This window comes from Drosophila subobscura, chromosome U (assembly GCF_008121235.1).
Source record: "Drosophila subobscura isolate 14011-0131.10 chromosome U, UCBerk_Dsub_1.0, whole genome shotgun sequence".
In the NCBI taxonomy this organism is placed as follows: Eukaryota; Metazoa; Arthropoda; class Insecta; order Diptera; family Drosophilidae; genus Drosophila; species Drosophila subobscura.
In genome coordinates, this window is record NC_048534.1 from 7,538,830 (window position 1) to 7,565,218 (window position 26,389).

A 26,389-nucleotide genomic window follows, 5' to 3' on the forward strand; every position below is an offset into this window, starting at 1 on the left:
AGCTAGTAATATGAAATAGAAAATCAAAATCGAGTAAAATAATTTAAGATTCACGGTATATTTACAGTATATTTTGAAAATGCAAGGGTATATTTCCGATATTTGATTGATAATTCCGCGGTCACACTAGTTCTATACAAAACTTGCAAGTACCGGTAGGCTTAAATAATAAACATACGTATTACAAAAAAAAACTGTAACTGCTCGTGGTAAGAATATATTTAGGTGTATAAGGCAGAGGCTCAAGAGTTTTTTGTGGGAGTTTCGAGCTTTAAATTAATGAGAATAACTGCACATTCTTACATATGTGGACACAGCTTAAAACGTTCAGTTATAAAGATGCAATTTTTTAATGTTGATAGCATAAAATAATCAACAAAATTTTAGGTGTACCGCCAAGCTCTAAGTTAGGCACTTTAAATGGATACACTACTCACTGGCCTGCAAATTGCTGCTATACCACAAAAATTACACGATAAAAGCTAAATCTAGGTTAGGTTAGGTTACAGCGGCTGCCACGCTCCTGATGGAATTACAATATCAACAGCAAAGTTACGGGCCGACTTTTTGCCGACGAGACCTCCTTATATAATTGCATCAAGTCGGTCGGCTTCGGCCCGTTGTGGTACCACAGGAAGATCTTCCCTTTTGCGCAGTGGGAGACATGAAGTAAACAGTTATCCCTTATGAAGTTTACTATCTTTATGGGAGAGATTGTGGATATTCTGAAATATCAGTAATAAAGGGCATACGCATACGTATGTACATACATACATACATACATACATACATATGTACAATGTAGGTGTTAAACTGTTTCCTTCTCAGCTGCGGAAGAAATCATTATAAGAGGCACCCAGCCTGTTCGCGTGGGCCCCTATTAGCCAGAGTTCCGTAAGTGAGCGTATAACTGCGCAGCACCTCTTCCTGCTAATCTTGCACAACTTTTCGGTGCGCTTTCTATTTATGGGCTGCCATATTTGCCAAGTTTTGCGACATCGTGGCACCACCTATTTGGTCGTTGATATGCAATGACTGCACCATCAAGTGGCCAAAGCCTGTTACGCGTGGAACCCAGCAGAACGCAGTCTTCCTCCCGCCCAACCGACCGAGGGGCGCCGCCGCATGTCGCGCGGCACGATTAACCGAACCGGTCGGACCGGTAGGAAAGATAGATTTTAGGCTAATATTCGAGGAAAATTAGAGCTAAACACAAATAAAAGGGCTAAGCAAGCAAAATTTACAAAATAAGAAACAAAAAAAATATAATGAAACTAACTACGGGAGAGGTAGGTTAGTATAATAGATTTAAAAAGAGGAAGGGAGCTAGTGGAATTATAATCCGAGCATTAAAACCCTAAAGTGTTCGTGTAAGGCATAATTCGATCTACAAAGTGGAAGGAATAATGTTTCTAGTGGGTCTAATGGGAATCGCAAAGCTTATGCGGCCCAACAAGTCGGCTGTCTACATCCCCCTTGATCAAGTTGTGCATAAAAATTACACCAAGAATGTGGTGGATGGAAGGTTTATTAGAATAATAAGTTTACATGTGGTCATTGGCATACAACTATCCTTCTTGTTTTGAAGGAACTCTTTTTCTGGGCAATCGCTCTTAATGTCCTGGTGACTTGGGACCCATAAGAGGCTAATAACAAATTGCTGGTCGACCTCAATCTAACATAATCTAACTTGTTTAATTAATTGGAGACCACATACGCTAAAAGCATGTACAACGGATAAACAACTTTTTCGACAATGTTCAAGTAAAAAATCATAAGAGTTCTTCTGATTGTAACAACATAACCCATCAAAAAATCTACAGGACACGGAGAACACGGCGGTGCCTCGGTGGGGAATAGGGGAATAATATACTGGCAATGTCGATAAAGTCATTATTACCTATCAGTCTTGATGACATATAACAAACAGCAGATTAACTGCTAATTAACTAAATTTTCACACAGAAACAATAGTGCAAGATACACCGATTGAGTACAGGGTATAAAAGTTGAGATGCCTTTGAACGCTACTCACAACGTTCACCCTCGTTTCGCTGGTTGTTTTTGGAGAATCAAGAATTCCTACCTCCAAATTCGGATTGTTCCTTAAAACTATAATTTAGACTTTTTCTAATACTCATACGCAAAAATTAATTTGGAAAAAGCGATTTGCTCCAGCTACCTTTGTTTTAAATAGCTCACACTATCAAAATGTCTTTTCAATATTTCAGAAAATGTCGGGTCGCGGAAATTTGCTTAATTTATTTAGTAAAAGAACTCGCTCTTCGGAAATTTCTTCATCGAGTGAAGATCATGAAAATGACAGCGGGTTTGATGTTGAGCACTCTGCTTCAAGTGGAGAAATTCATCGACATTCTCAGGAGAGTATCGGAAGCGATTTATTAAAAACTGTTCAAAACTTAGGCATATCCGTCGGTCGTGGACGAGCACAGTTAATACAACATTTTAAAAGTAATGAAACTAAATTGGGAGGAAGTAATGATGCGACTTCTTGCTCCATTCATTCGAAAGACACAAATAATGACGACGAATCCACCTCTAGCTTGGAAAATATGAAACTAAACAACTTTGGAACGAACGTAGTTCATGGATCTAAAGGTACGTTTTAATTAAACTTTTTGTTACATGTACTTGATATTCGAAGAGTGTTATTTTCTGTCTGTTGTTTCGTCTTGTGTGAGTCGATGCGACTTAGGAAAATTAAAAACATGAAAGATAACCCACTAATATTATTATTTTTTAGGTTCCTCTGTTATGTTATCATGTAACTACATTGAACTAAAAACTGACGAAAATAAAGGAGTGTATCATTATGAAGTTAGATTTCTCCCCGCTGTGGATTCGGTTCATTTAAGAGTTAAATATTTAAATGAACATATGGATAAGCTCGGAGGAACAAAAACTTTCGATGGCAATACTTTGTATTTACCAATTTTGTTAGAAAACCAGATGACCGTTTTTGTATCCAAAACCATGGATACGGAGGTAGAGATACGGATTTTGTTTAAAAAAAAGGAGCCTTACAAGAATTGCTTACACTTGTATAACATTTTATTTGATCGTATTATGAAAACATTAAATTATGTTAGATTCGATCGAAAGCAGTACGATCCCACACGTCCCAAAGTTATCCCGCTGGCAAAGTTAGAAGTTTGGCCGGGATATGTAACAGCTGTTGATGAATTGGAAGGAGGCTTAATGCTCTGCTGTGACGTATCTCATCGTATTCTTTGTCAGAAAACCGTCTTGGATATGCTAATCGAAATATACCAACAAAACTCAAGCAGTTATCAAGAACTTGCTAAAAAAACCTTAATTGGAAATATTGTTTTAACAAGATATAATAATCGCACTTATAAAATAAGCGAAGTTTGTTTCGATCAAAGTCCTCAATCTGTATTTCACAGAAAAAACGAACCTACGAGTTACTTGCAATATTATAAGCAATACCATAATATAAACATTAAAGACATTAATCAACCATTACTTGTGAGCATAAAAAAGGTACGAGGAACTCCAGAGGATGCAGAAAACATAGAATTTCGCTTAATTCCTGAACTCTGTTATCTCACAGGGCTTCGTGATGAAGTTCGCTCTGATAATAAACTTATGCGTGAAATCGCTACGTATACAAGAGTCTCTCCAAATCAAAGGAAACTAGCACTCGACAAGTTCTATGATAATGTTACGAACACTCCAGCGGCACGAGAAATTCTTGACCGTTGGGGACTCGCGCTTTCTAGAAACTACAACAATCTGAAAGGGCGTCAGTTTGATCCGGAACAAATTTACTTTGCCAAAAAAGCTGTTTCAGCCGGACAAAATGCTGAGTTTTGCAAAGATGCTGTTAAAAGTGAAATGCTAGAAGCCATTCACCTGAACAATTGGATAATAATACATTTTAAAAATGATTTTCGAGCCGCTATGTCGTTACTGGATAACATGAAACAGTGTTGCCGGCCACTCGGAATGAATATTTCTAAACCAACGATAATTTCATTAGATCAAGATCGTATTGATGCTTTTATCGACGCTTTACGTCGGAATATCTCAAAAGAAACACAAATTGTTGTCTGTATATGCCCGAATAGTAGAGATGATCGATATGCTGCCATAAAAAAGATTTGCTGCTCAGAGTTACCTGTACCATCACAGGTAAGCCTATTTACACACAAAGTTTTAAAGCTGCCTCAAGAAGAAAACCAGATATTAGTTCATATATGTAACATTTATTAATAATTTCAGGTTATAAATGCAAGGACATTAGCTAATGAGCAAAAAAATCGATCTGTTGTCCAGAAAGTTGTATTACAAATGAACTGCAAAATGGGAGGTTCCTTATGGACAGTTAAAATTCCATTTAAAAATGTAATGATTTGTGGTATTGATTCGTATCACGACCCTTCTAATAAGGGAAATTCTGTTGCCGGTAAGTGTCTACAAATAAAACGCTTTAAACTTTGATCTTTAATGTATTCAGAGTAGACAAATAAAACACATATGCGAATGCCGTAGTGCCTAGAAGGGAAAAGTCTCGTAGCTAGCACGGTTTCTGAGTTTTATAAAGAGCATTTTGTTTATATTTTCCAGCTTTTGTTGCATCTCTTAACGCTTCATATACACAATGGTATAGCAAAGCTGTCGTACAAACAAAGAATGAGGAAATTGTTAATGGCTTAACATCATCCTTTGAAGCGGCTCTGAAAATATATGAAAAGCGAAATGGCTGTCGTCCAGATAACGTAATTATTTACAGGTAATAAAAAAACTTCACTAATGGGTAAGTATGCTCTTGGGAATACTCTTACAAAGATGTGGAAATTCATTGAAAAGTCTCCAACTTTATATCAAATATATATTATTTATTTGATATAAAGTTGGAGACTTTTCAACCGACCGAAAAGTCAATAGACTTTTCAATATATCAAACATTTACGTATTTATTTTATTTATTTTGTTTGGGTTTGTGAACAGAATACATTTTGATATATTATTCTTCGTTTTCAGAGATGGCGTTGGTGATGGTCAACTCAGTACGTGCTCTAGATACGAAATTCCGCAATTTGCAGCTGTTGGTGGTCGTATAAAAATTACATTTATCGTAGTTCAAAAGCGCATTAATACTCGTATTTTTTCGGTAAGCTACTGATACTATTTTAACTTTGCTAATATTATATTATTTTACTTTTTAAATTATTTAATGCGTTTTATACCAAGGTTTCTTTTTATGAATCTGACTTAAGTTGCTTTTAGGCCTAACATTTACCCTATTTACTCTTAGAGTAGTGGGTATACCAAATTCAAACCGATTAAATCTTTAAAGTTTGACACACAATTTTCCTTTTGTTTTTAGGAAAGTGGAAATCAATTTGACAATCCTTTGCCCGGAACCTTAGTAGATAAACACATAACTAGAGCGCATATGTATGATTTCTTCTTGGTTTCCCAAATGGTTCGACAGGGTACAGTCACCCCAACTCATTTTGTCGTATTACAAGATGATGCTAAATATGGACCGGATATAATTCAAAAACTAAGCTATAAGCTGTGTTTCTTATATTATAATTGGCCCGGAACTGTCAGGATTCCGGCGTGTTGTATGGTAAGTTTTAATTTAATCTGCCGCAATACTTGTAATTATTAATATTTATAAAATCTGTTTGTCCACCGACTGAATGGCTAATCATCTTAAGTATCATCGAAAGAATGTAACTAATTTGTTGTCTCCTCGTTTGTGATTTCGAATGACTCGATGCGAACTGCTGGAGCTACCCTTAGCAGTTGCGATTATACAGCAATTTATGATATTTATATTTATATTTCAGACTTTATTTTATACGGATTTTAGGTTGTGTTCTGAACAAAATTTAGGAAACAAAAAAAATCAATTATATAAAGCTATCACAATCTTTTGAAGGTCACTGCTAACATTATTTTTTTTGTATTTTCAGTATGCTCATAAGTTGGCGTACCTAGTTGGACAAAGTATTCAGAGGAATGTGGCAGATACCTTATCGGAGAAACTGTTTTATTTATAAATGGTCGAATACGTTAAAAATTAATAATTAAAATATTGTTATAATTAATATTAGTCATATAGGAAGTGTGGAAGGCACGTGTTTGCTCGCTTGAACCATAACTGGTGTCGCTCTTAATTTCTCAAGCCGCTTTGCAGCTTCTATATTTTTCATTTAAACTGTCAATGCTGTTGGCTATTTTGTAAAGCACCTAATGGCATAAAGTCTATGCTTCTAATACACTACTCAACGAAATCGAACTTTTTTTTCCTAAAAAAACCTTACCAACTTCTTTGAAAGAATTATGGTTTTTGTTTTCAATGCAGAACTTTGTTTTAAAGAATTAAAAACAAACGTTTTTTTTTTGTTTATTCTGTTTTCAGTCAAAATGTACAAAATTTCACACAATAATCATAATCTTAGCCAAAAACACAAAGTGTTTGGATACGCTACCTTAATTAAAAAAAAAAAATTCTGCCATAGAAAAACAAAATAATTTCGGACCATTTCTAAGCTCCATTCCTTTCCGAAAAAGTTTGTGTGGTTCCTCGAGAAAAAATCGTGTCCTTTCGACACGATACGATACGCCTCGTATTTTGACAATCATGGGTCTCAATCTCTATAGATCTGTCTACGAGATTAAAATAATATTTTTTTAATTTAAGTGACCATCTCGCTATTTAGCTCTTTTTTGTTTAAATAAATAAATTACAGTCGGTGACTATGTCGAATTTAATACCTTGTATATGAAATCTAAAGAGTGTGTTTTAGCTGCTAGTTTTTGTAGCTCAAACCTATAATATCTTGACCCGACTTCTCTTTTGGAAAAGTTCTTAGGAAGAATGGCTGGATTCGTATGAACAGATCAAGCAGCTCCGATGACCCCCCAGTATTTTCTGGTTTAAAACACAACTATCTCGAGAGACTTTCAGTACCCATTAAGTCAAGGCTCGGCACCCATACAATTAATGAGTTGTTTTTGCGTTTGTGTGTGAAAACGCACGCAAAACGGAACATTTCACCATATTGGTATTGGTGCGAATCACTGTAATACGCGTGTACGTGAGCGGCAGAGCCTTGTCCTATACCCAATAGATAGGGCCGTGCCGAGCCCTGCAATAAGTATATAATAAATGGAATATAAACTTAAGTTTTTAAACGGAGTCACTGGATAGGGGCCGATATACGATAACTGAATAGAGAAATATTATGTTACTACCTTGTTACAATTCCATTTTCGACCTGTTTTCAATCGTAGTAACCATACGAAGGACAAACATTTTTGTTTGTTATACACGTTTATTTTATAAAAAAAAAACGCATTAGTGAGGCTTGTAAAATATTACACGTTATATGAACATTTATTTTGTCATTACAATTATTTACTGTAATTGATATAAGACTTCAAAATTTATGAATAACTAAACTCTATAGAAAGGTATTCCTATTTTCGGTTGCTTTTAGTCGATGAAAGTGAATAACAATTTTAACAAGTACATGGAACGTACATACATACAAATGTAAATGTGGGACATCTATCAACAATAAAAATGTCGATACATACATACATACATACTAGTTTCGCATAAACAAAGTTATTTTCATTACAAATTTGTTCTTTTTTATAGGTATTCATTGAAATAAATTGATTAATACACCGATAGTCAAAATTCAGAACCCCAACTATAATAAATTTATAATACTAATTTGTTGTATTTTATAAGTTTTGACAAAATAGCAAATTTCTTCCACATATAAATTATATCCGCATTTGAACTATTTTTTCCCGACTAAACCAAAACAATTAGAGTATTACAAAATACGATACAATACCAAGATGTTTCATGATCCAGTCGGAGACGAAAAAATATAAATTGCGTAAGAGTACGACAAGGCTTCGAACGAAAAACTAAGTGCAATGTGTTCCTTATGAAATATCTTGGTAATTGTGTAAAAATTCGTTAAAATTACCAATTACCAAAGGAGTTAATTTAGTTGTGATGAAATTTTAGTTATGAAAAAACGTACATTTATGTACGAAAACAGTTAATGGCATCATTAGAGACAAACAAGATTAATTCGTGTATATACTTTTCAATCCAAGTTAATTAGATATAATTACATGTGCCTAATTTCATCTCCATTTTTATAAATGTTCGATAAAACATTTTTCTTATATCATATATCTTTCAATAACTTAAAACCTTGTCTGGTCTCTTTGAAACCAATCACACATTAATTATTAAAAACAAATTGAATAGAATGACATTTGATACCCTATTTTAAAACTTTTCTTTTTTTGAAATTAAAAATGGAATAAGTATTAAATATTATCTTTAGGTCTATTTTCTTACATAAAGTTATTACTTAGTTAACCCGCATAATTTGACCTAATCAACTTTAATATCCAAAAAGCTGTAAGTCACGATTCAAGTTTTTGAAATACTTCCATCTAAGCTGGGAATATAATGAAGTACACATACATAATATATCTTAGTAAAGAAATTTTAGAAACATTCATATGTTTTTATCATCTTATGTTACTTTTAACGCATTAACTCACAATAATTGGCGCATAATGTTAATTCTCTGATAAATGTATAAATGAAAATATAAATATCTCAATAAACATTTTTAAACGTTTTATTTCATTCACTGGTCTCTGAAATATAATTAAATGGAATTTTAGCCACTATGAAATGTGGTTGCACATGTCAAAGTTACATCATTGAACAAGAGAAGATTATAACAGCAACATTGTATAAAGTATAAACCACTTATTTAGTTTTCATTATTTTTAACGCACGATAGAGTTAAAATAAACATAATCCAGTCACGCCCCCAGCCTACATATAATCCTCGCGATTGTTTTAAACATTTACTGACAAAGTGGAAGGCAGAAAACATGCAAGTAAAAACTCGGAGCATCTCACCTTTTATACCTCCTGGTACTCATATCTGTGACCTAATGGTTTTTGCTGAATTTTTAATATTGGATCAGCCTACATTTGTCAAAAAGTCTCGGAGTACCAGGCGCTCATCAGGACGGACAGACAGACAGGGGTACGAAAAGTGTTCTTTTGCACAAACTCTTTGAGTACCGGGTATATTCAATGATTATGTACTTATGCACTTCGAAAATTACTGTGAAAGTTTGATTTTGTTTTTAATTTGACCTCAGATTTTAATACCTTTGCACATTAATTCCCTAATTATTATGTGGATTTTCATTATACGTATACAAGGTTCAACAAGTTAGGTACCAACAAGCAACACATTTAGACTACAAATATTTGGTTCGATCATTTAAGGAAATAAATAAATAAATCATCCCTATAGGACGATTAGATTCACCATATTAGTGATTTTAGTGCTCATATTATTAGTTATTAGACAAAAGAACCTGTGCAGCTTGAATTTGAAACGATTTTAAATTAAATTAAAATATTTAATTAAAGAAAAGTAAATTTGATTGGTCAAATTTAAAAATAATTCCCAATTTAGATGGTCAAAGTGTGTTAGATGAACACAGATTTAAAATGAGCAAGTCCAACTAATCAGTTGCTACAGTTAAATATTAATGATTAGGGCATGGGTTTAATTTAACTCATATACCTCGTGCCTTTCGTTCGATCAATATGTTTCCTTATGGTTATGTCTAACAATCGATTGGCATTATTCGGCGAATACCGATATAGCCTACGAGAACTTTTCGTATAAACAGATTTAAGGATGTTACTAAGAAATACTGATTCGAATGCTGATATACATATATAACATAAAGATAATTTTATACTGAGCAGAGTTGGGAAAGCTTTCTGTGCAAGGGTATTAAAATAATAAGGAAACATTGTTTAGAATTTATTCTCCACATAGAAATGTAATTTTTAATTGTGTAGTTATCAGTTATAAATTACATTACAAATTATTACAGCCAGTTGTCTTACAAAATATTACCCATTAAAATGATAAAAAGTAATTGCAAATTTATAAATGGATTTAGTTTTACTTAAAACAACTAAAAAAAATATAAAAGTGTGATTTTTATTATAAAAAACTTGTTTTTTTTTTAAATTGCTTGTTCTGGTTGTCGTTCTTTAAATTTCAAAGTTTCTTCGAAAATCAATGACTTCAAGGCGTCTCGGGATATATCATCATTTTCCATATTTATACGAAACGGTACTTCAGCAACAGGCTAGTCAAAAAATTAAAATAAAATGGAAAAAACAGATAAGTACGCTATTTGGCTATTAAATCCTCTACCATTCATAGTACCTCATCTCCAGGATCATAATACTGCTCTAAGTAGGGATGCGCAAGGGCTTCTTCAACTGGAATTCGTTTGTGCGGATTAAATGTCAACATTTTTCCCAGTAGATCTAAAGCTAAAGGATCGGCATTTGGGAAAAGTCTCGACCATGGAACATTTGGCTTAAAAGGCAAAGACTCTAAATAGTTGCGTGCCTGAAATCCAAAGAGTTTTACGATATTTTAACATAAAAGTAAGAGGTTCACATGCCTTTTCATTGATAATGCACTCTAAATCTTCACGTGATGGAGATCCCAAGACACCAAGAATATGATTAAGTTGGTCCAGATAATGTTTTCCAGGGAATATTGGTCGATTACTTAACATTTCAGCCAAAATGCATCCAACGGACCAGATATCAATAGATTTTGTGTATCCCTTGGAATTGAGCATAATTTCAGGTGCGCGATACCACCGAGTGGCAACATATTCTGTTAGAAACCCAGTGTGATCGTGCTCAGGATCTGCAATTCGGGCTAGTCCAAAATCGCATATCTATGGATGATTTTTTATCAAATCCAGTAAAGAGGTTAAATGAGTAAGTTGAAAAATACATACTTTTAAATCACATGTCTTATTCAACAATAGATTGCTTGGCTTTAAATCCCGATGTAAGACATTTGCTGAATGAATGTACTTTAATCCTCGCAATATTTGATATAGGAAGTAGCAGATATGGTCATTACTGAGCCTCTGAAATGATAAAGAACCAAATATGTTAAGACCTATTCGCATACCTACTTAATATGCAACCAAAATTATAAAACTCGGCCGAGCCGTGTATATTTTATTGGGTATAAATTGGGTAGCTGGCGTACATACCTGTGTTTTAAGTAGTTTATACAAATCAGTCTCCATTAAACACTGTACTATATAAACATCTCTCATCTGTTCTATGCTATCTACACGCAAGATGTCTCGTATATCAATTATCTAAAAATATGTTAATACCAATATAAATGAATGATTTGATAAAAAACAAATAAAAAGAAATTGAGTTACGTTTTCATGTTTAAACCGGGTCAGAATTGTTATCTCTCTCAGAGTTCTTTGACAATACGTTTGGTGTTCAAACGGCGAAATTTTTTTAATTGCAACTCTTTGGTTTGTTATCGTGTCATCCGCAGAGCTGTAAATATAAATAAAACAAATCGAATTAAAGGTACCGTTATTTTTCACGACCCTTCAGCGTTTCAGGTGGGAGGTAGGTGATGATGCGACTTCTATTCTCCATAGTAATAAGGAATAAGGAAGTGGTAATGTGGCTCAGACGAGTAGTAAATTTGATGTATGTATTTAATTTAAAAAACCTATGGGCTATATATAGGAACCTGTTGGTCTCTGTTCATCTTGCCGCGGTTCGCCAAGGTGGTTATTACGACCGTGTGACCTGGTGTGTCTGATGCCTGGTGCTGTTAACGTTCTGAGATAAAAAAAGAGGAGGAATGTTGTGAGACACGTTCGAACACGTCACAACTTTTATATCCAGGACTCAGTCAGTACATGTGTACACACGCATCTAAATCACTTCTCCCACCAACACGCCCTTTTAGCACGCCCCCCTCCAGCTGGGCAGCATACTGCACGAGGCAGAGTATGCGAGCGAGATGGTATGCGAAAGAATAAACAAAGCTGCTGTGATGGGTGGTGGGAAGGCACTGGACATGAATTTCGAAATTCTATAATAATGATCCAATCGGACCCTTACTCGTGGATCTGATAGGTATGGCCATTTTTACGAAACTGCGTTTTTAGTTTTCTCTTATCTTCAAAATTTTAGATGTGAGAGATTTCGCACTTTATGGTGTCGAAAGGGGGATTGGCTAAATTTTGAAACGAACTTGATTCCGTGTGATATCACATTAGTCATCATACAAATTTTGGTGTCTCTAGCTCTTATAGTCTATAAGAATGAGGCGTCAAACAAGACGGACGGACGGACGAACGGTCAGAAATGGCTATCACAAGGATTGACTAATTTTTAAAGATATTCAAGTGCCTAAACTATCCATGATTTTTTCAATCCTTTTTAAACAAACTTTTTAAACTTTTTAGACCATCCATTTTTCATTTTGTTGAAGATTTAAAAATGTATACATGCTAAGATATGTACATACGAAACGTAAATGTACGTACATCTTGATAAAAATATTTTAATTTACTCACACCACCATGCCGTAAGCTCCTTCGCCAATGTAAGCTAATTTGGTGTATCTGGGACCCACTTCAAAAATTTGACCCCTTATTAATTCGGCATTAGGGTGCGGGGCCTGCAAAGCCACTGCACCTTCAGCACTTGCTCCAGCAGCATTTGCTTCCGCCATTTTCAAGAGTACAATGTTTTTCTGAAAAATATAACGTATACAATTATTTTAGCACAAATTTCATTCAACAAATAAAAAGACAACACAATTTACCGTGAACTAATTGCTCTCAAACTTGAACAAATATGTATTGTATGCATATACACACATACATATGTACATACAAATGTATATCGGGAACACGAGTTGCATTACCTTTCAATATTTAGGAGACTCTGTATTGTTAAAATATGTGGAGGCAAGTAAATGTAATTTGCATCAAGAAAGTCTCAACTATATTTGTAGCACTTTTTCACTACACCAACAATATTTGTAAATTCACTTATTCTAATTTAATGCTTTATTGAAATTTTTTATGGGTGTTCCAATTTATTTTCAATTTAAAACTATCGATATTTTTGACGAACCCAATAGCATTTATGGGCCTGACTAGCCCTGCTAGCACTAATTTTGAATGTTAGAGTTTGTCAACAATAGTAGGGAACGTTGGGAAGATTTGAAAGATGTGAAACACCGGTTCACACTAGCATACATACATGCAAAAAGCAGTGCTGTTTATGTTTTTTTTTTTCTTCTCATATATAAATGATTATTAATAAATTAGCAATGGTATTGAGTGTAAATCAGCAGCAGAATAGTTTCTTACTCAAACTAATCATGTTGCTGGACATGAATAACAATGATCAGGACCACTTTGAAGGCAAAGAAATCTTTCATTGCAAAAATGCATTTAGTCAGTTTGGAAAATGATTGGCTGCTATTCAGTGCTCCTTTTGATCCTTTTGTTCCTCTAAACGCTCTTTTTTTCTCCATGTATACGTGCGAGTTTTTTCGGTATCCACGCAAATACGCTCCTGCCATCACAGATTTTGAAGTTTTAGGCCCCTTATGCTGACAGTGTTCTGATGTGTTTGGCAGTGATTTGGCACTCCTATTTTGTGGACGATTGCCCAGGAAATAAGAGAATATAAAACGTACATACATATATTCAAAATATTCCAAAGAAACTATTATATTCGAGACTTCGCACGGGACAAGTATAGAAGTGGTTTTCGAGGAGATCAATTCAAACGCAGATTTCTGCTAAGGTAGAGGTAATGGGTATCAGTATAACTTGAACACCAATCCATAATTCGTGTTTAAATAAGACCAATTTAAAACTCCAAGATGTTAAATTCATGTTCTGTTAAAATTATCCGCGTAAGAATATAATATATTTTTTTTACTAAGGTTCCCTATGGTAATTTAGCTTTCAATTTCACCAGGAATTGAGAACACAAAACCGATAGCGATTAGAGCTGGAACGATATTCATTTTTAGAAGATTCTGAAATTGAGAACAATTGTGAACTACACATATACATACATACATATATGATTTGTACAACCCTACGTGATTTCTTTTGCAGATCGTGTTCATTTAAATCAAATCACGCCTAAACGCATAACGTGTCAGTTGCCTATCAGTCTCTAATTATGAGTTTTAAAATTCAGCCAAGTGGTTTTGATACAAAAGCCATTCACGCAGGACAGAGTCCTGAACAATGGAAGAGCGCTTGCGTAATACCCCCAATATCCTTAAGTACCACTTTTAAACAAGATGCGCCGGGTGAGCACAGGGTAAGAAAGAAATTTGATTTACATATGTATATTGTTGATATTTCCTCAATACGTACATACATATGTATGTACATACACATGCGCATATGAGTTTATGTATAAATCTACAATTTTGGATTAGTATATTTATCAATGTACAATACACAATTACATACATATGTATGTACATGTATGCATACATAGTTCGATATCTTTTTATATGTATATCTACATACATATGTATGTACCGTAGGAAAGTTTTAGATTTTTGAAAACATTTCATGTATGTAAATACAATGTAGGTATGTACATATTTATGATTGTACAAAATGTATGTATGTACATACATACATATGTTGGGATGCAGTGTCACGATCGCAATCGTTAAAAGTCTGTAAAAGAATCATAAATGTACACACATACATACCGGTATTATACATACATAAATATATACACACTCATATATAAATTATACATATTGTTATTTGTTATTATTTGATAACTTAGCTTAACTTATTCATAAGTATATGTATGTACATACATATGTACAAAACGACTCGGCACGGTACATGTGGGAAAAGGCGCCGGTTGCCCCGGCTCACGTACAAGTGAATTACTTGTTATTAAATATGTATGTATGTATGTATGTATGTACATATGAACTTATGTATGCATGTATGTAGTATCTAAACGGTATTAATGAGAGTCATCATGGAACAAGATTCACTTTTATAAAAAATTTTTATTTTAATACAAAAATTTTGCAATATATTTTTTCATATCCTACACATGTACATATTTACATATGTATGAATGTATTTACATATTGTATGCATATCTGACGGAGTGCGGGTATACAAGCTGTGACGCGTACGAAAGCGTCTCACAACGTTCCTCCTCGTTTTCTGATGATGATTAGGCTAATTTAAATATTTTCGAACGCTTCGTCTATCACTCTTATTGTGTTGTTATTGACCGCAAGATAACCTGCAAATTTTGTTTGTCATTTAACCCATGGGTTAAAACCGAAATATTAGTTGATAAATACAGTATCAGTATCGGGCATTATTAAGTCGCTGGACGTGTGCCAGGCCTCCTGTCTTTAGGACTGGTTGCTATGTACCGGCTTATATTTTAATTAATCTTATGTACGCTGGAGAAACATTTTTCATATATTTTCTTCTATTGAAAACTGTTGAAACTGTTTTCTTGTTTTCAAAATATAGCTTTAGGCTAGCGGCAAACCGTACAAAATGCTAAAAGTCTTTTTCAATATATCTCAAAATATATTCTTTAATTTATTTTGTAGGGATATGAGTATTCGAGAAGTGGTAACCCTACAAGGAACGTTTTGGAGACCTGCTTGGCTGCGCTTGACAATGCAAAGTATGGCCTTACATTTTCTTCTGGACTCGGAGCGACAACTGCTGTGTTGACAATGCTGAGTAGTGGAGATCACATTATTCTCGGCGATGATGTGTATGGTGGAACAAATCGACTTGTGAGGTAACACTACATTTAGATACAAATGTATACAATGTGTAACATCCTAAACGGCTTGACCGATTCTTAATACATGACTGAAAGCATTAAATGTGCAATATCTTGTTAAATATTTCAGACAAGTAGCCTCACGCTTGGGAATAACTGCCACATTTGTGGATCCAACAAACTTGGAAAAATTGAAAGCTGCAATTCAACCTGGTACAAAGGTATGTATGGACACTGGTATCATGTTTTTGATGTGGTTTTTGATATGGTTCTCATATTATATGAAGACTCATGTGTTAACACACTGAATCATGTTTGTTTCAAAATTTCATGTTTTAATAATTCTTTAAATTTTCATTTAGCTGATATGGATCGAAACTCCGACCAATCCTTTAATTAAAGTTGCGGATATAAAGGAAATAGCAACTATGTGCCATGGAATCAGAGAAGATTTAATATTAGCAGTGGACAATACGTTCTTGACCTCATATTTCCAAAGGCCTCTTGAATTGGGTGCCGATTTGGTTTGTTATTCACTTACCAAATACATGAATGGGCATACTGATGTGGTAATGGGTGGAATCACCATGAATTGTGATAAGCTTCATGGCAGCCTGAAGTTTTTGCAAAATGGTACGTCAACATATTGTAGAAAAATTGTTTGAAGTATATAAAAATAATCTTATTTTCAGCTATTGGCATTGTTCCGTCCCCATTCGACTGTTACCAAGTGAATCGTAGTCTTAAAACTCTTTCACTCCGAATGAAGCAACATCAACACAATGCCATTAAAATAGCAAAGTATCTGGAAACACATGAGTTTGTAGAAAAAGTTCTGCACCCCGCTTTACCTTCTCACCCTCAGCACCAAATCGCGCTTAAGCAAACCTATGGATACAGCGGAGTGTTTTCCTTTTATATTAAAGGGGAATTAAAGCAGTCTAGCGCATTTTTAAAAGCTCTACAAGTCTTTACATTAGCTGAGAGTCTCGGAGGATACGAAAGCTTGGCCGAATTGCCGTAAGTAATACGAAATAAGTACGAAAATACGTAAATGAAATAAGTACATTGAACAATTGAAAAGATATAAGATAGTAAAATATCAGTATCCGATGACTAATTAGTTTTCTAAATCATTTTAACATTCAATAGTCCTAGCAAATGAATATCTTGAATAACCTTTGTGTTTGCTCTGCATTTTATTTCCTTAGATCCGTAATGACGCATGCATCTGTTCCAGCGGAAGACAGGAAAACATTAGGAATCACTGATGGACTTATTCGACTTTCGGTTGGTCTTGAGGATGCCGATGATTTGATAAATGACTTGCGTCAGGCCCTTGAAGTTGCATCCAAAATCTAACGTACTCGGAGAATACAAAAATGTATATTTTTGATTTGTGCATGATCGGATTAAGTCCAGTTACGGAGGCTATAAGCCTCCTAGCACCCAAATTAGATAAAGTGCATTTTGTGAAGCATTTCATTTGTTCGCGGAATTTCAAATTCAATTTACAAATTTTCTTTTACAGTTAATAGTTAAATGAATCATCCGGCTGTCTTAAATCCAAATATATCAATTAAATGATGAAATCAATAAAATTGTAGTTTTTATGTATCTAACTGTCGTAGACAAAAAACTGGCTTAGCCAAGAGGGTTAAGCAGTCATGGCGCAGAACAATTAACTAAAGGACACAGCAGATATTAAAAGCGGGCACAAAAAGCAGTGGCACCCTTATAATACAAAGCAGGTGGTAGTAAGTAGGAAAATTCGGACACCCCAATCAAGTTACAAGGAATTTTCTGTTAAAGTCCTGTTCCAACATTCCGGCCGCGTTGAAGGCCTTTGGTGTTTCAAGCATATGGGTGTTGGCAGTTTCTCCAGTTTGTGAATCGCGTGATTATTCTCTGCGGACGATCGCACACTCTGTCACGCTCAATCTCCCTATCGTCTCTGGTTGTTGTTGTTACCACTCGCCTTGTGGTCCAGTTCTATGGTGGAGTGCTATCCTCGAGACGAGCACCAGGTATCCTGTCAGGCTACCCAGGTAGTCCATGAACTAGCCCTGCCAAAGCTGCTGCTTGATCGCTGAAAGCATTTAAGTATTCGATGCTCCCCCTACTGAATCTGGCGTCTTTCACAAATTCGGGCGGCAGCGAAAGGAGTGGCCTGGCGTTAGCGCTTCTCCATCGCTGGCATTGTTGCCGTGAGACGCGATTAGTCTGGAGTTGAGGGTTTCCTCTGCCTCGATCGGGCGGGTGCGCATCTTGTCCGCGTGAAGCTTGGCATTTCCGACGTTGTTTGGCCACTTTGACTGCTGCCACCACAGTCCACCGAAGTGCGGTGTTCTCGGTGGTACGAGACACCACTCTACGCATTGGTGTGCTGAGTACGTCCTAACCCGATCCTGGTGCCTTCGAAACGCTGGTTTTGCTTGGCCAGAGCCGACACTGCACAACGCAGATTTTGCGAGTGAAATACACATGTACCAGTGCGATATTAAAGAAATCTGCATGCAAGGTTAATTTACCAAAGACAACATTTCCTACTTGCATCCATATTTTATTTAATAATTTAACTTTTTTCAATTTTTCGCAAAGTAAACAAAACAAAACATCTTTCTCGTGGAGACTTATTAACTTTTGCAAGGAAATATGTTGCTGTTGACGACAGCCAAGACAAAATTTCCGCATAGGTATTTAAAAATACTCATCTGTTTTGACATGGATTGGAGATGGGTCCAGTGTGAATCATGTTTTCACATCTGTCAAACATTTCCAGCGTTCCGCGATGATGTGCTCAGTGTGCAAAGGGCCGCTATTTTCTTATCGATATTTTCTGTTTTACCATATGTACATATTATATATTATAAACTATTAATAATATTTTTTTTTCGGGGATTGTCGATGTTTTAAGTCATCTCATATTTGAATGAAATTCAGTGTGGATATTCATAGTAAATTCATTAAATATAGTGTAAGTATTTATAATTTTACACATTTCTGTATCTACAATGTAGATTCTACATATACCTAAAATATACTATATGTACATATTTACATAGCTTATGTGTACATACATATGTGTTTGTTCTTACATACTGAAGTATATATCTCAACGTCTGTACATATGTACATATGTGCTCACAAAATATGAATCCCTGCATGCAACTCAAATCTTTAAAATATCTTTACTTTGCTTAGGAAAATATAGGAATATGGACAAAATATCAAAGAGTTTAGGGATACATTAAATATACATATGTATGTACTTATGTATGTACATTAAATGTGTGGAGGTCGTTGATGTGTTTAGAATCTAAACTTTAGGATGTTGTCTCCGACCACATAAATGACATACAGTAGGCACACATATTCGTACACTCTTATCACCCTAGTTAACGGTTAACCTAACGGTTAATGTACTGATGTCCTGGATCGGTATCTCAACGAAATCTTACGGGGGAACAACTGCAAATCCGTCAACCAGAGCACATTTTTGTTATGTGGTTTAGAATCATTGGCTAAAATCCTATTGAAGCTTGGGCAGTATGTTATGGACCCATTCTAGTCGAGAGTAAGGAAAGAAAGAAATCATAATTGAGTAAAAACTTGCTTTTTTGGATTCTGTAAAAAACACTTCTACTAAATTACGAAGATAAAAAGAAATCAAATTGAGCGGGCAAAAAAATAAAATGAGAGAAAGCGTGGTTCCCGCAATGGTTCAAGAAAACAAGTTCGAGAAACGTGTAGATCGTCTGCGAGTACCTCGAGAGCGAGCGAACAGTCACTCCACTGTTGGCAAGAATTTTAATCGTCGTTACCCGTGTATTGCTAACAGCGCTGGTGCCCTCAACAGTAAACATTAACTATACATACGTTCTTTTTACATGTTTTTCAGTATCATCTATAATATGAACAAAATGGGAGTACCAACAGAATCTACATTTCTTGATGTCAAGCTGCCCCAAACTCTTCTAGAATCACCATCAACATCGACCTTTTTGCCAGAGGAAGAGGCTGCTTTTTGTCCTTTACTCTCAAGTCGAATGTCAGGTCCCATAGCACATCCACTGAGCCCAAATCATATGAATATAGACGGAACCACGTCACAAATCAGTTTAGATGGGAAGGCAGAATCAAGCTCTACAGATAGTAGTAGCGGGATAGCAATCGACGTCCAGGAATCCACTACCAACAACCTATACCATAATGGAAGCTATCAACATCTACAAAATAACAATATTAACACACAAGAGGTAATTTATTTCAATTTTATTTTCACTCACGACTTCCCTAAACACTATTTCATTTTGTAACTAGCTAAATTGTATGATAAAATGTTGCCAAATTTTGACAAGCGTCCACCTTCCTCTTATTATAATAACCAGGACATTGGTTAGTTTACAAATCATGCCACAAATAATGACTCAAACTACGCTCTGATATCTTTCGCGGACTGCCCCGCTGTTTTTGTCCATTCCCCAGCCCCAATCTCTCATCAATCACCATTCTTGACTGGCATCCCCGTCATTATTTCAATTGCTCTCTAGTGTTATGTTCCCTTTGATAACCGGCTGCTTAATTCTTCTCTTCTTGCAAACGTCCCGTCTCGTTTTCAATTGCTTTTTAAATGTTCATACTTTCCCTTCCAAAATGTACACATACAGCAATTGAGTGAACAATTATTTTATATCATTCCGCCTTCATCCGAAATAAATTAGCTCGACGGTTTGTGGATTTGTTTGTGTGGAAAAAATTGTCTTCTCAAATGTAGTCATTGCCTGGTCGTTGCCCATTGACGATGATATACCACGAGAAAGTTGAACGCTTTTAATTAATTTGGCATTGCTGTAATAATAGAAGTGCGTGGCACTGAACTTGTCTTAAAAAATGACTTTCGATAATATTTTTGATTAATTTTTTAATCACCAAGCTCGTTCCCTTACCCAGCATTCAAATTTCGAATTAATTTCGGTGGTATAACTTTCAGTTATAGTCATGACTGCTGTGATATCCCAATATTGAAGTTTATTTTCAATTTTCGTATAAATTACACACATCAATTAATTTGTACGTTTAAATAAAAATATAATATTCTTTCTCATTAATTTAGGATACCCATTTCATTGGAAAAAAATCGAAAGACGCTCCCGCATTTGTATCATGGAACTGGCCGCTAATTCGGAAATTAACTTTCTTTGTTTTTGCCGCTGCTATTTTTGCAATGTGCTCCATAGTTGTTGCAAAAATATCGACTATGCCAAAATCTTGCAATCCAAAGTAAGCTGTTACATACTTATAATTAAATATGTAAATACGTATTAATTATGATTCCGTTTCGTTTTACAGAACAACATGGTACCGTGGAGGTGTATTCTACGAAATAAGATTTCAGGATTCGGAGTACAAAGGAGCTAGTGATATTAATGACTTAAACAACCGCGTTGATTACCTTTCCTCGTTAGGTGTAGCAGCAGTGAGACTAAATTCTATTTTTCTACCAGGAAACGATAATGTCACATCGATACTTCACATAGATCCTGAAATTGGATCTGTATCCCAGTTAAAAAGTTTAATCGATACCTTTAAATCTCGGAATATAGCTCTGCTCCTAGACATCCCATTAGATACAATATTTGTTAATACCCACAGCAACCAAGAAATAGTCTATAATCAAATTACAAGAACAATAAGTTCGATGGTTGACAATGGAGTGAGCGGTTTTTATTTAAAAGGACTTGATTTGCTTTCAAACGATTTGGAGCTTCTTAAATACTTAGCAATTTGGAAGAGGATAGTTGGCACCAATAAAATTCTGATAATAAACGAGAATGTCTTAAAAGGAAAACCAACTGCATTATTAACAGAAATTCATCAACATATTGATCTTGTTGACGTTTGCCTAGACCTGGAAGGTGGCACGAAGAAAATTACGAAGCGCATAGAAAATGTATTAGTAAACATGCCGCCAGCCGAACAAAAAACTTGGATACACTGGTCGATTGTTGATTTCCCATTAAAGTATCAGCGGGATCGAGATTATATTAATTCGAATTTAGCAACAGCTGTCACTATAATGCAGCTTATGCTGCCAGGTACACCAAATATAATGTATAAGGATGTAATTAGTGGAGAAGAATATAACAATATAAGAGTGTCTAAGCAACCTGATGGCTCTAAAATTGTAAGCAACATGATATCTTTGCGGAAGCGTTCCCCCGCTTTATATGAAAGTGCCATTTGTAAGTCAAATAGTAATACTCAAAATACCTTAATAAGAAATATCAAGGAAGACACACTTATTATCGTCCGAAACTACCCACGAAGAAACTCCTTTGCATCTGTTACAAACCTAGGACACAATAATATTACCTTAGACTTGACGTCGACATTTTATAGTGGCACTCGAATGCTCACTGATGAAACAGATAAAATATTTTTCAAGCATTTTAAAATAGATCCCTTTGATACAATTGTTGTTAAATTGGATAAGTAAAACTCATCATATTTAATTTGTTTGCAAGTCTAGTCTTTTCCAAAAATTGTTAATTTCAGCTAAGATTTCAAAAATAAACCAAACCCAACGATAAACTATGTAGAAATTAGATTACTTTATCGCCGCGAATTTCCTCTACTTTGCAATCCTTCTCGGACAACTTCCCTAGCTTGTGAAGACTGAGAAGGGAGTCTTTGTACTAATCTTTCAAAAATGTTTGATTGATGACATTTTCCAGCTGTCATAGTTACAGATACGATTAGCTGATGTCTGCTCTTTTATACTTCTCAATTATTGCTCAATTATATTTCCAACGGCAGCGAAACTAGTATTATGCCGACTAGTTATTGAGAGGGTGTTAAAACCTGCTCTTCGTTGGGACTACCACTGTCTACAACCACTAGCATGCAAATGAGATCGTCCTCCTTGAAAGCTGCAGGAGATGTTTATCGGACTTCACCGCCGAATCACACAGGTACAAAAGAAACGCACCAGAGGTCCTGTCTTAAACTATGCCTACGCACTTCTGTAGCTCGTATCGGTTCATACAAATCATCTTCGTTTTATCAGAATTTTAGTTTCCAAACCCTAAGAAATGGCTCGGCGGTACTTGAGTCAAAATCGTTAATTTTATGCTATCAATAAAACATAAACATCAATAACTATCCATAAACATTCACTACTCTGAAAAATATAAAATCTATATTTTTAAACATATTGTTGCATCTTACTACTAATTTAAATTAAAAATATATTTTTGTTGCCTCTTATTCCTTTAGGATTTGATTAATTTTTGTAAAGAATATTATTTTTGTTGGGTAGTCTATCATCAGATTTTGAACTAATTCCATTAGCTTGCTGTTCATATCTGATTGTTTTTGGGAGAGCTGCTCAACTGCCATCTCCGAGCGAACGGAGCTTTGAATTGACTTTATTTGCTTAAGCCTTCGATAAGCCTTAGCACGAGTCTGTTTTCGAATAATTTTTTCTAAATTCGCGTGCTTGGACAAATGAGCATTTTCTATTTGAGTTCTGATATTGGCATCATCTTCGATTATGTTATTTAGGTCTGATTGAATTCTTCTCAACATATAAATCATGCGTTCAATCTTATTGACATCGTCGGTTAAACGAGTTTCTGATAGAAATGCTATTTCGTTATGTATTAGCGTTGCTCTATTGCGAAGTTCATCAAGTCGTACTTGAGTTTGAGAGGCGGTTTGAAGTTTTATTACTTTTGCCTTTACATGTTCTTTAATAGTTGCGTTAACAAATATTTGTTCACGGTGCATAACGCAATGTTCTAAATCTTGAACCAGCTTTTCCTGTGCTCGCTTCAGTTGAATATACCTTATATTCATGCGATGAATTTCAGTTTTCATTACGCCTTTTTCACTATTCAAAGAGCTCTCTGTCTTTGACCATCGAATTGTTTCTTCAAGTAATTTATATTTTGATTCCCAGGATAACGCTTCTCTGTGGTTCTCTATCACCAAGTCTTTATGGAGTTCAATTGTGTTTCGTAGTTCAGAGATCACTCCCTCCAACTTTAATATTCCAAGCTCGGCATCCTGATCAAAAGAAAAAATTAGTTTTTACAATAAATGAATAAATTGGGGCGCATAGGCATACCTTTAGTTTTTGGCTGAGCTCATTCTGCTCGTGCTCAAACTCAGTCTCCTTCATATCATGGTTTATTCTCTTTTTGTATATTTTTTCGTTCAGCAATTCTAACTTCGATGTATATTTCTGTATATACAAATACAAATCTTTAGTTTTATTTTCGGAAGTCTCCAGCTCCTGGTCAATTTTAAGGGATTTCTGTTTTATAATAGACAATTCTGCAAAATAAAATAATTATCGTTACACGTACTTTCTATATTTTAGATATTATTTATGCAGAACTTTTACTTACGTTTGCGGGTGACTTGAATTTCATTAAGCTGGTCGTTTCTTTTTTGTGACAAATTCACAAAATGATTCTGCAGCATTATCCAAAATTGTTGGTGCTCTCGGATTTGCGACTCAGCAGTGTGAATTGTTTTTTCAATTTGTTTTATCTAGAGTAGGTAAGTTGTTATAGAAAGAAATTGTATGCATTTTAATATAGGTTACCTTCAGTTCAGTAGGATTACCGGAAGCTTCACCAAATAACTTCTGCATTGTTTCTATTTTGTTGCTGACTTTTTCAAACAATTTCATTTTTACTTCAATTTTAGAGTGCATTTTGTTTAGATCTGCCTCAAGAGTGCTAGACTCAAGCTCCGCTTCGTTTAAACTCTGTGTAATAACTTCATTTTGGCTTTTGGTCTTTAAAACTTGACTTCTAAGCTTTTCCACGTCGAGCATAGAGGACGCCAATTGACTCTGAACTTTTGATAACGATAAATCTATACTTCGACGACGTTCTTGCGACTTATTTAATAATTTCAGTCGGTAGACAGTGGCCTTATCCGCTACCAGTTGATCTTGCGCCAACTTTAATATTGCTTCCTCAGTTCGAAATTTTGTTTGGTGATATTTGTCCAGCGTGTAGTCAAGTTTCCGAATTTCAGATAAAAGTCTGCTTCCATCACGCACTGCTTCGTGTAAGTCGGCTTCAGTGCGAACTAAGAAGTCTGGTAACTCATCCAGCTTTGCTTGTAATCGAAACAGCTTTTCGTTTTCTTCTTGGCCTGAAAATATTTTTAGAATTAAAAATAAAACTAGGTAATACATTCCCTTTTACTCTTCGAGTACCGGGAAATTAGAGCGTAAATTAAATAAAACTTACAGTTCCGACGCAAAACGTTAGTATCGTCAGTTAACCTTTGTTTAAAAGATTCAAGTTTTCTATTAAGTTCCATTTCCTTTGCAATTTGTTTCTTAATTGCCTCAATGCCGGCCAGATTAAGCTTTATTGATCCTCTATGTTTTCTAATAATATATTTAAACTTTAATGTTTTGTAGTTGGATTATAATTGTTTGTCCTTACCTCATATTGTCCTGAACTTGAAATAATATTTTATCTCTTAGTTGTATTGCCACAATGACTTCGCTCCATGCTTGAGTGAGGCGCTTGTGCTCATTTTGTAATACCTCCAGATCAGTGTTGGCGTCAGCAATACTCATATTTAAAATGCTTACAACATCCTTCATTGCCTTTTCTTCATCACAAATTGACTGTAGCTCATTTTCTCTTTTTTTTACTTCCATATCCAAGCGATAAAATAGAATGTCGGATTTCCGCTTCTCCTGAGATAACTGTCTTTGTAATTGAGCATCTCTGCTAACAATACGTTTAGCATTTTTCACTTCATCTTCTACATCAAAGGCCCATTTTTTTATATTACTACCCAGGCTTTGCAGATCTTCTAGTTCCACCATTCTTTCTTGATATAATGCTTTTTGAGATCTAGTTAGCTCTTCTTTTTCTTCGTAATTCTGTTTAACACTGTTTACAGCTAATTCTTCGACTTGCCGGCTTTGTACGTGCACATCGATTTCTGCAGATATTTCTTTAATTTGTTCCTCTTGAAAACCCATTTTTTGTTGAATATCGTATAATGTTACGCCATGATCTTCCCGTCGTTGCTCCTTTGCTTTCACTTGGTACCTAATTTCAGCAATTTCATTTTCTAACTTTTGTTTAGTACGTAACAGGTGATCTTTCAATGACCGTTGAAACTTGGACAGAAGCGGATGATTTGGAGGAAGAATAGCCAATTGTTCCGGCTCTGGAGCCCCATGAGGATCCAGGTCCGAAATGTTGGCAAAATCGCACGAGTCCAAGTCTTCGGTGTCCGACATTCTAGTAAAATATATATTTCCTTTCAGAAAAATGTATGCATGCGCTTGTAAATATTTAAAATTCTACTTCGTCATTGACAAAATGTTTGACAAATATAACAGCAACAGCAAATTCAACGGTTGCCAAGGTTTTTGGTAATTTAAGGTTGGTAACAATGTGACCGCAGAGTTATCGATTAAATATACTGTCTAGTCCTTACAAATATACCAAAATATATTTACATTTTCTGTTGCTAAAAGCTGGCTGCTACAACACACAGAAGGAAACGGTTCCGTCTGTATAAAATATATTTATTATATATTCTTGATCAGTATCAATAACCGAGTCGATATAGCTGTGC

At 35.0% G+C, this 26,389-nt stretch overlaps 5 protein-coding genes across 7 annotated transcripts; 3 read left to right on the forward strand and 2 right to left on the reverse strand.

Annotated features, from left to right (window-relative positions):
- The first annotated feature begins 83 nt into the window (after window positions 1-83).
- On the forward strand, window positions 84-6,774 carry LOC117902277 (protein argonaute-3). The gene is made up of 8 exons (XM_034813545.1): window positions 84-209; window positions 2,232-2,619; window positions 2,765-4,176; window positions 4,267-4,450; window positions 4,612-4,777; window positions 5,029-5,158; window positions 5,375-5,623; window positions 5,973-6,774. Exons 2-8 carry the CDS (start codon window positions 2,235-2,237, stop codon window positions 6,057-6,059), a joined length of 2,613 nt encoding a protein of 870 aa, XP_034669436.1. The 5' UTR covers window positions 84-209; window positions 2,232-2,234; the 3' UTR covers window positions 6,060-6,774.
- A 3,292-nt stretch (window positions 6,775-10,066) lies between these two features.
- On the reverse strand, window positions 10,067-13,024 carry LOC117902282 (mitogen-activated protein kinase ERK-A). The gene is made up of 8 exons (XM_034813554.1): window positions 12,867-13,024; window positions 12,514-12,692; window positions 11,350-11,476; window positions 11,170-11,280; window positions 10,906-11,040; window positions 10,558-10,842; window positions 10,314-10,502; window positions 10,067-10,233 (listed from the first exon to the last, which is right to left on the reverse strand). The coding sequence occupies exons 2-8, from the start codon at window positions 12,669-12,671 to the stop codon at window positions 10,108-10,110; spliced, it is 1,131 nt and encodes a 376-aa protein (XP_034669445.1). The 5' UTR covers window positions 12,672-12,692; window positions 12,867-13,024; the 3' UTR covers window positions 10,067-10,107.
- A 1,056-nt stretch (window positions 13,025-14,080) lies between these two features.
- Window positions 14,081-17,361, forward strand: LOC117902281 (cystathionine gamma-lyase). The gene is made up of 6 exons (XM_034813553.1): window positions 14,081-14,290; window positions 15,579-15,775; window positions 15,891-15,981; window positions 16,123-16,393; window positions 16,453-16,780; window positions 16,972-17,361. The coding sequence occupies exons 1-6, from the start codon at window positions 14,147-14,149 to the stop codon at window positions 17,120-17,122; spliced, it is 1,182 nt and encodes a 393-aa protein (XP_034669444.1). The 5' UTR covers window positions 14,081-14,146; the 3' UTR covers window positions 17,123-17,361.
- Window positions 17,362-18,607: 1,246 nt separating this feature from the next.
- Window positions 18,608-22,797, forward strand: LOC117902278 (4F2 cell-surface antigen heavy chain-like). Of its 3 annotated transcripts, none has more exons than XM_034813547.1 (4): window positions 18,608-18,737; window positions 19,662-20,019; window positions 20,986-21,043; window positions 21,113-22,797. In XM_034813547.1, exons 3-4 carry the CDS (start codon window positions 20,988-20,990, stop codon window positions 22,257-22,259), a joined length of 1,203 nt encoding a protein of 400 aa, XP_034669438.1. In that variant the 5' UTR covers window positions 18,608-18,737; window positions 19,662-20,019; window positions 20,986-20,987; the 3' UTR covers window positions 22,260-22,797. The 3 variants fall into 3 exon arrangements, with proteins under 3 accessions (XP_034669438.1, XP_034669437.1, XP_034669439.1); XM_034813546.1 differs by having other exon boundaries at window positions 20,877-21,043; window positions 21,113-22,403; XM_034813548.1 differs by lacking the exon at window positions 20,986-21,043 and having other exon boundaries at window positions 21,113-22,222.
- Window positions 22,798-23,024: 227 nt separating this feature from the next.
- Window positions 23,025-26,063, reverse strand: LOC117902276 (coiled-coil domain-containing protein 40). Its single transcript, XM_034813544.1, has 6 exons — window positions 25,234-26,063; window positions 25,033-25,175; window positions 24,375-24,934; window positions 24,175-24,319; window positions 23,892-24,100; window positions 23,025-23,830 (listed from the first exon to the last, which is right to left on the reverse strand). Exons 1-6 carry the CDS (start codon window positions 26,046-26,048, stop codon window positions 23,027-23,029), a joined length of 2,676 nt encoding a protein of 891 aa, XP_034669435.1. The 5' UTR covers window positions 26,049-26,063; the 3' UTR covers window positions 23,025-23,026.
- Between the last annotated feature and the right edge of the window lie 326 nt (window positions 26,064-26,389).

Bases quoted from the DNA above. Each gene is read 5' to 3' on its own strand.
- LOC117902277 (XM_034813545.1), top strand. From the start codon at position 2,235: ATGTCGGGTCGCGGAAATTTGCTTAATTTATTTAGTAAAAGAACTCGC. The intron at 4,177-4,266 runs GTAAGCCTATTT...TAATAATTTCAG, and splicing joins AGTTACCTGTACCATCACAG to GTTATAAATGCAAGGACATT. The intron at 4,451-4,611 runs GTAAGTGTCTAC...TATATTTTCCAG, and splicing joins TAAGGGAAATTCTGTTGCCG to CTTTTGTTGCATCTCTTAAC.
- LOC117902282 (XM_034813554.1), bottom strand. From the start codon at position 12,671: ATGGCGGAAGCAAATGCTGCTGGAGCAAGTGCTGAAGGTGCAGTGGCT. The intron at 11,041-11,169 runs GTATGTACGCCA...TTATCATTTCAG, and splicing joins ATAAACTACTTAAAACACAG to AGGCTCAGTAATGACCATAT. The intron at 10,503-10,557 runs GCATGTGAACCT...TTTGGATTTCAG, and splicing joins AGTGCATTATCAATGAAAAG to GCACGCAACTATTTAGAGTC.
- LOC117902281 (XM_034813553.1), top strand. From the start codon at position 14,147: ATGAGTTTTAAAATTCAGCCAAGTGGTTTTGATACAAAAGCCATTCAC. The intron at 15,982-16,122 runs GTATGTATGGAC...ATTTTCATTTAG, and splicing joins CAATTCAACCTGGTACAAAG to CTGATATGGATCGAAACTCC. The intron at 16,394-16,452 runs GTACGTCAACAT...TCTTATTTTCAG, and splicing joins CCTGAAGTTTTTGCAAAATG to CTATTGGCATTGTTCCGTCC.
- LOC117902278 (XM_034813546.1), top strand. From the start codon at position 19,675: ATGAACAAAATGGGAGTACCAACAGAATCTACATTTCTTGATGTCAAG. The intron at 20,020-20,876 runs GTAATTTATTTC...TCATTAATTTAG, and splicing joins ACAATATTAACACACAAGAG to GATACCCATTTCATTGGAAA. The intron at 21,044-21,112 runs GTAAGCTGTTAC...TTCGTTTTACAG, and splicing joins CCAAAATCTTGCAATCCAAA to AACAACATGGTACCGTGGAG.
- LOC117902276 (XM_034813544.1), bottom strand. From the start codon at position 26,048: ATGTCGGACACCGAAGACTTGGACTCGTGCGATTTTGCCAACATTTCG. The intron at 24,320-24,374 runs GTAACCTATATT...TACCTACTCTAG, and splicing joins GTAATCCTACTGAACTGAAG to ATAAAACAAATTGAAAAAAC. The intron at 24,101-24,174 runs GTAAGTAAAAGT...TTTATTTTGCAG, and splicing joins AATTCAAGTCACCCGCAAAC to AATTGTCTATTATAAAACAG.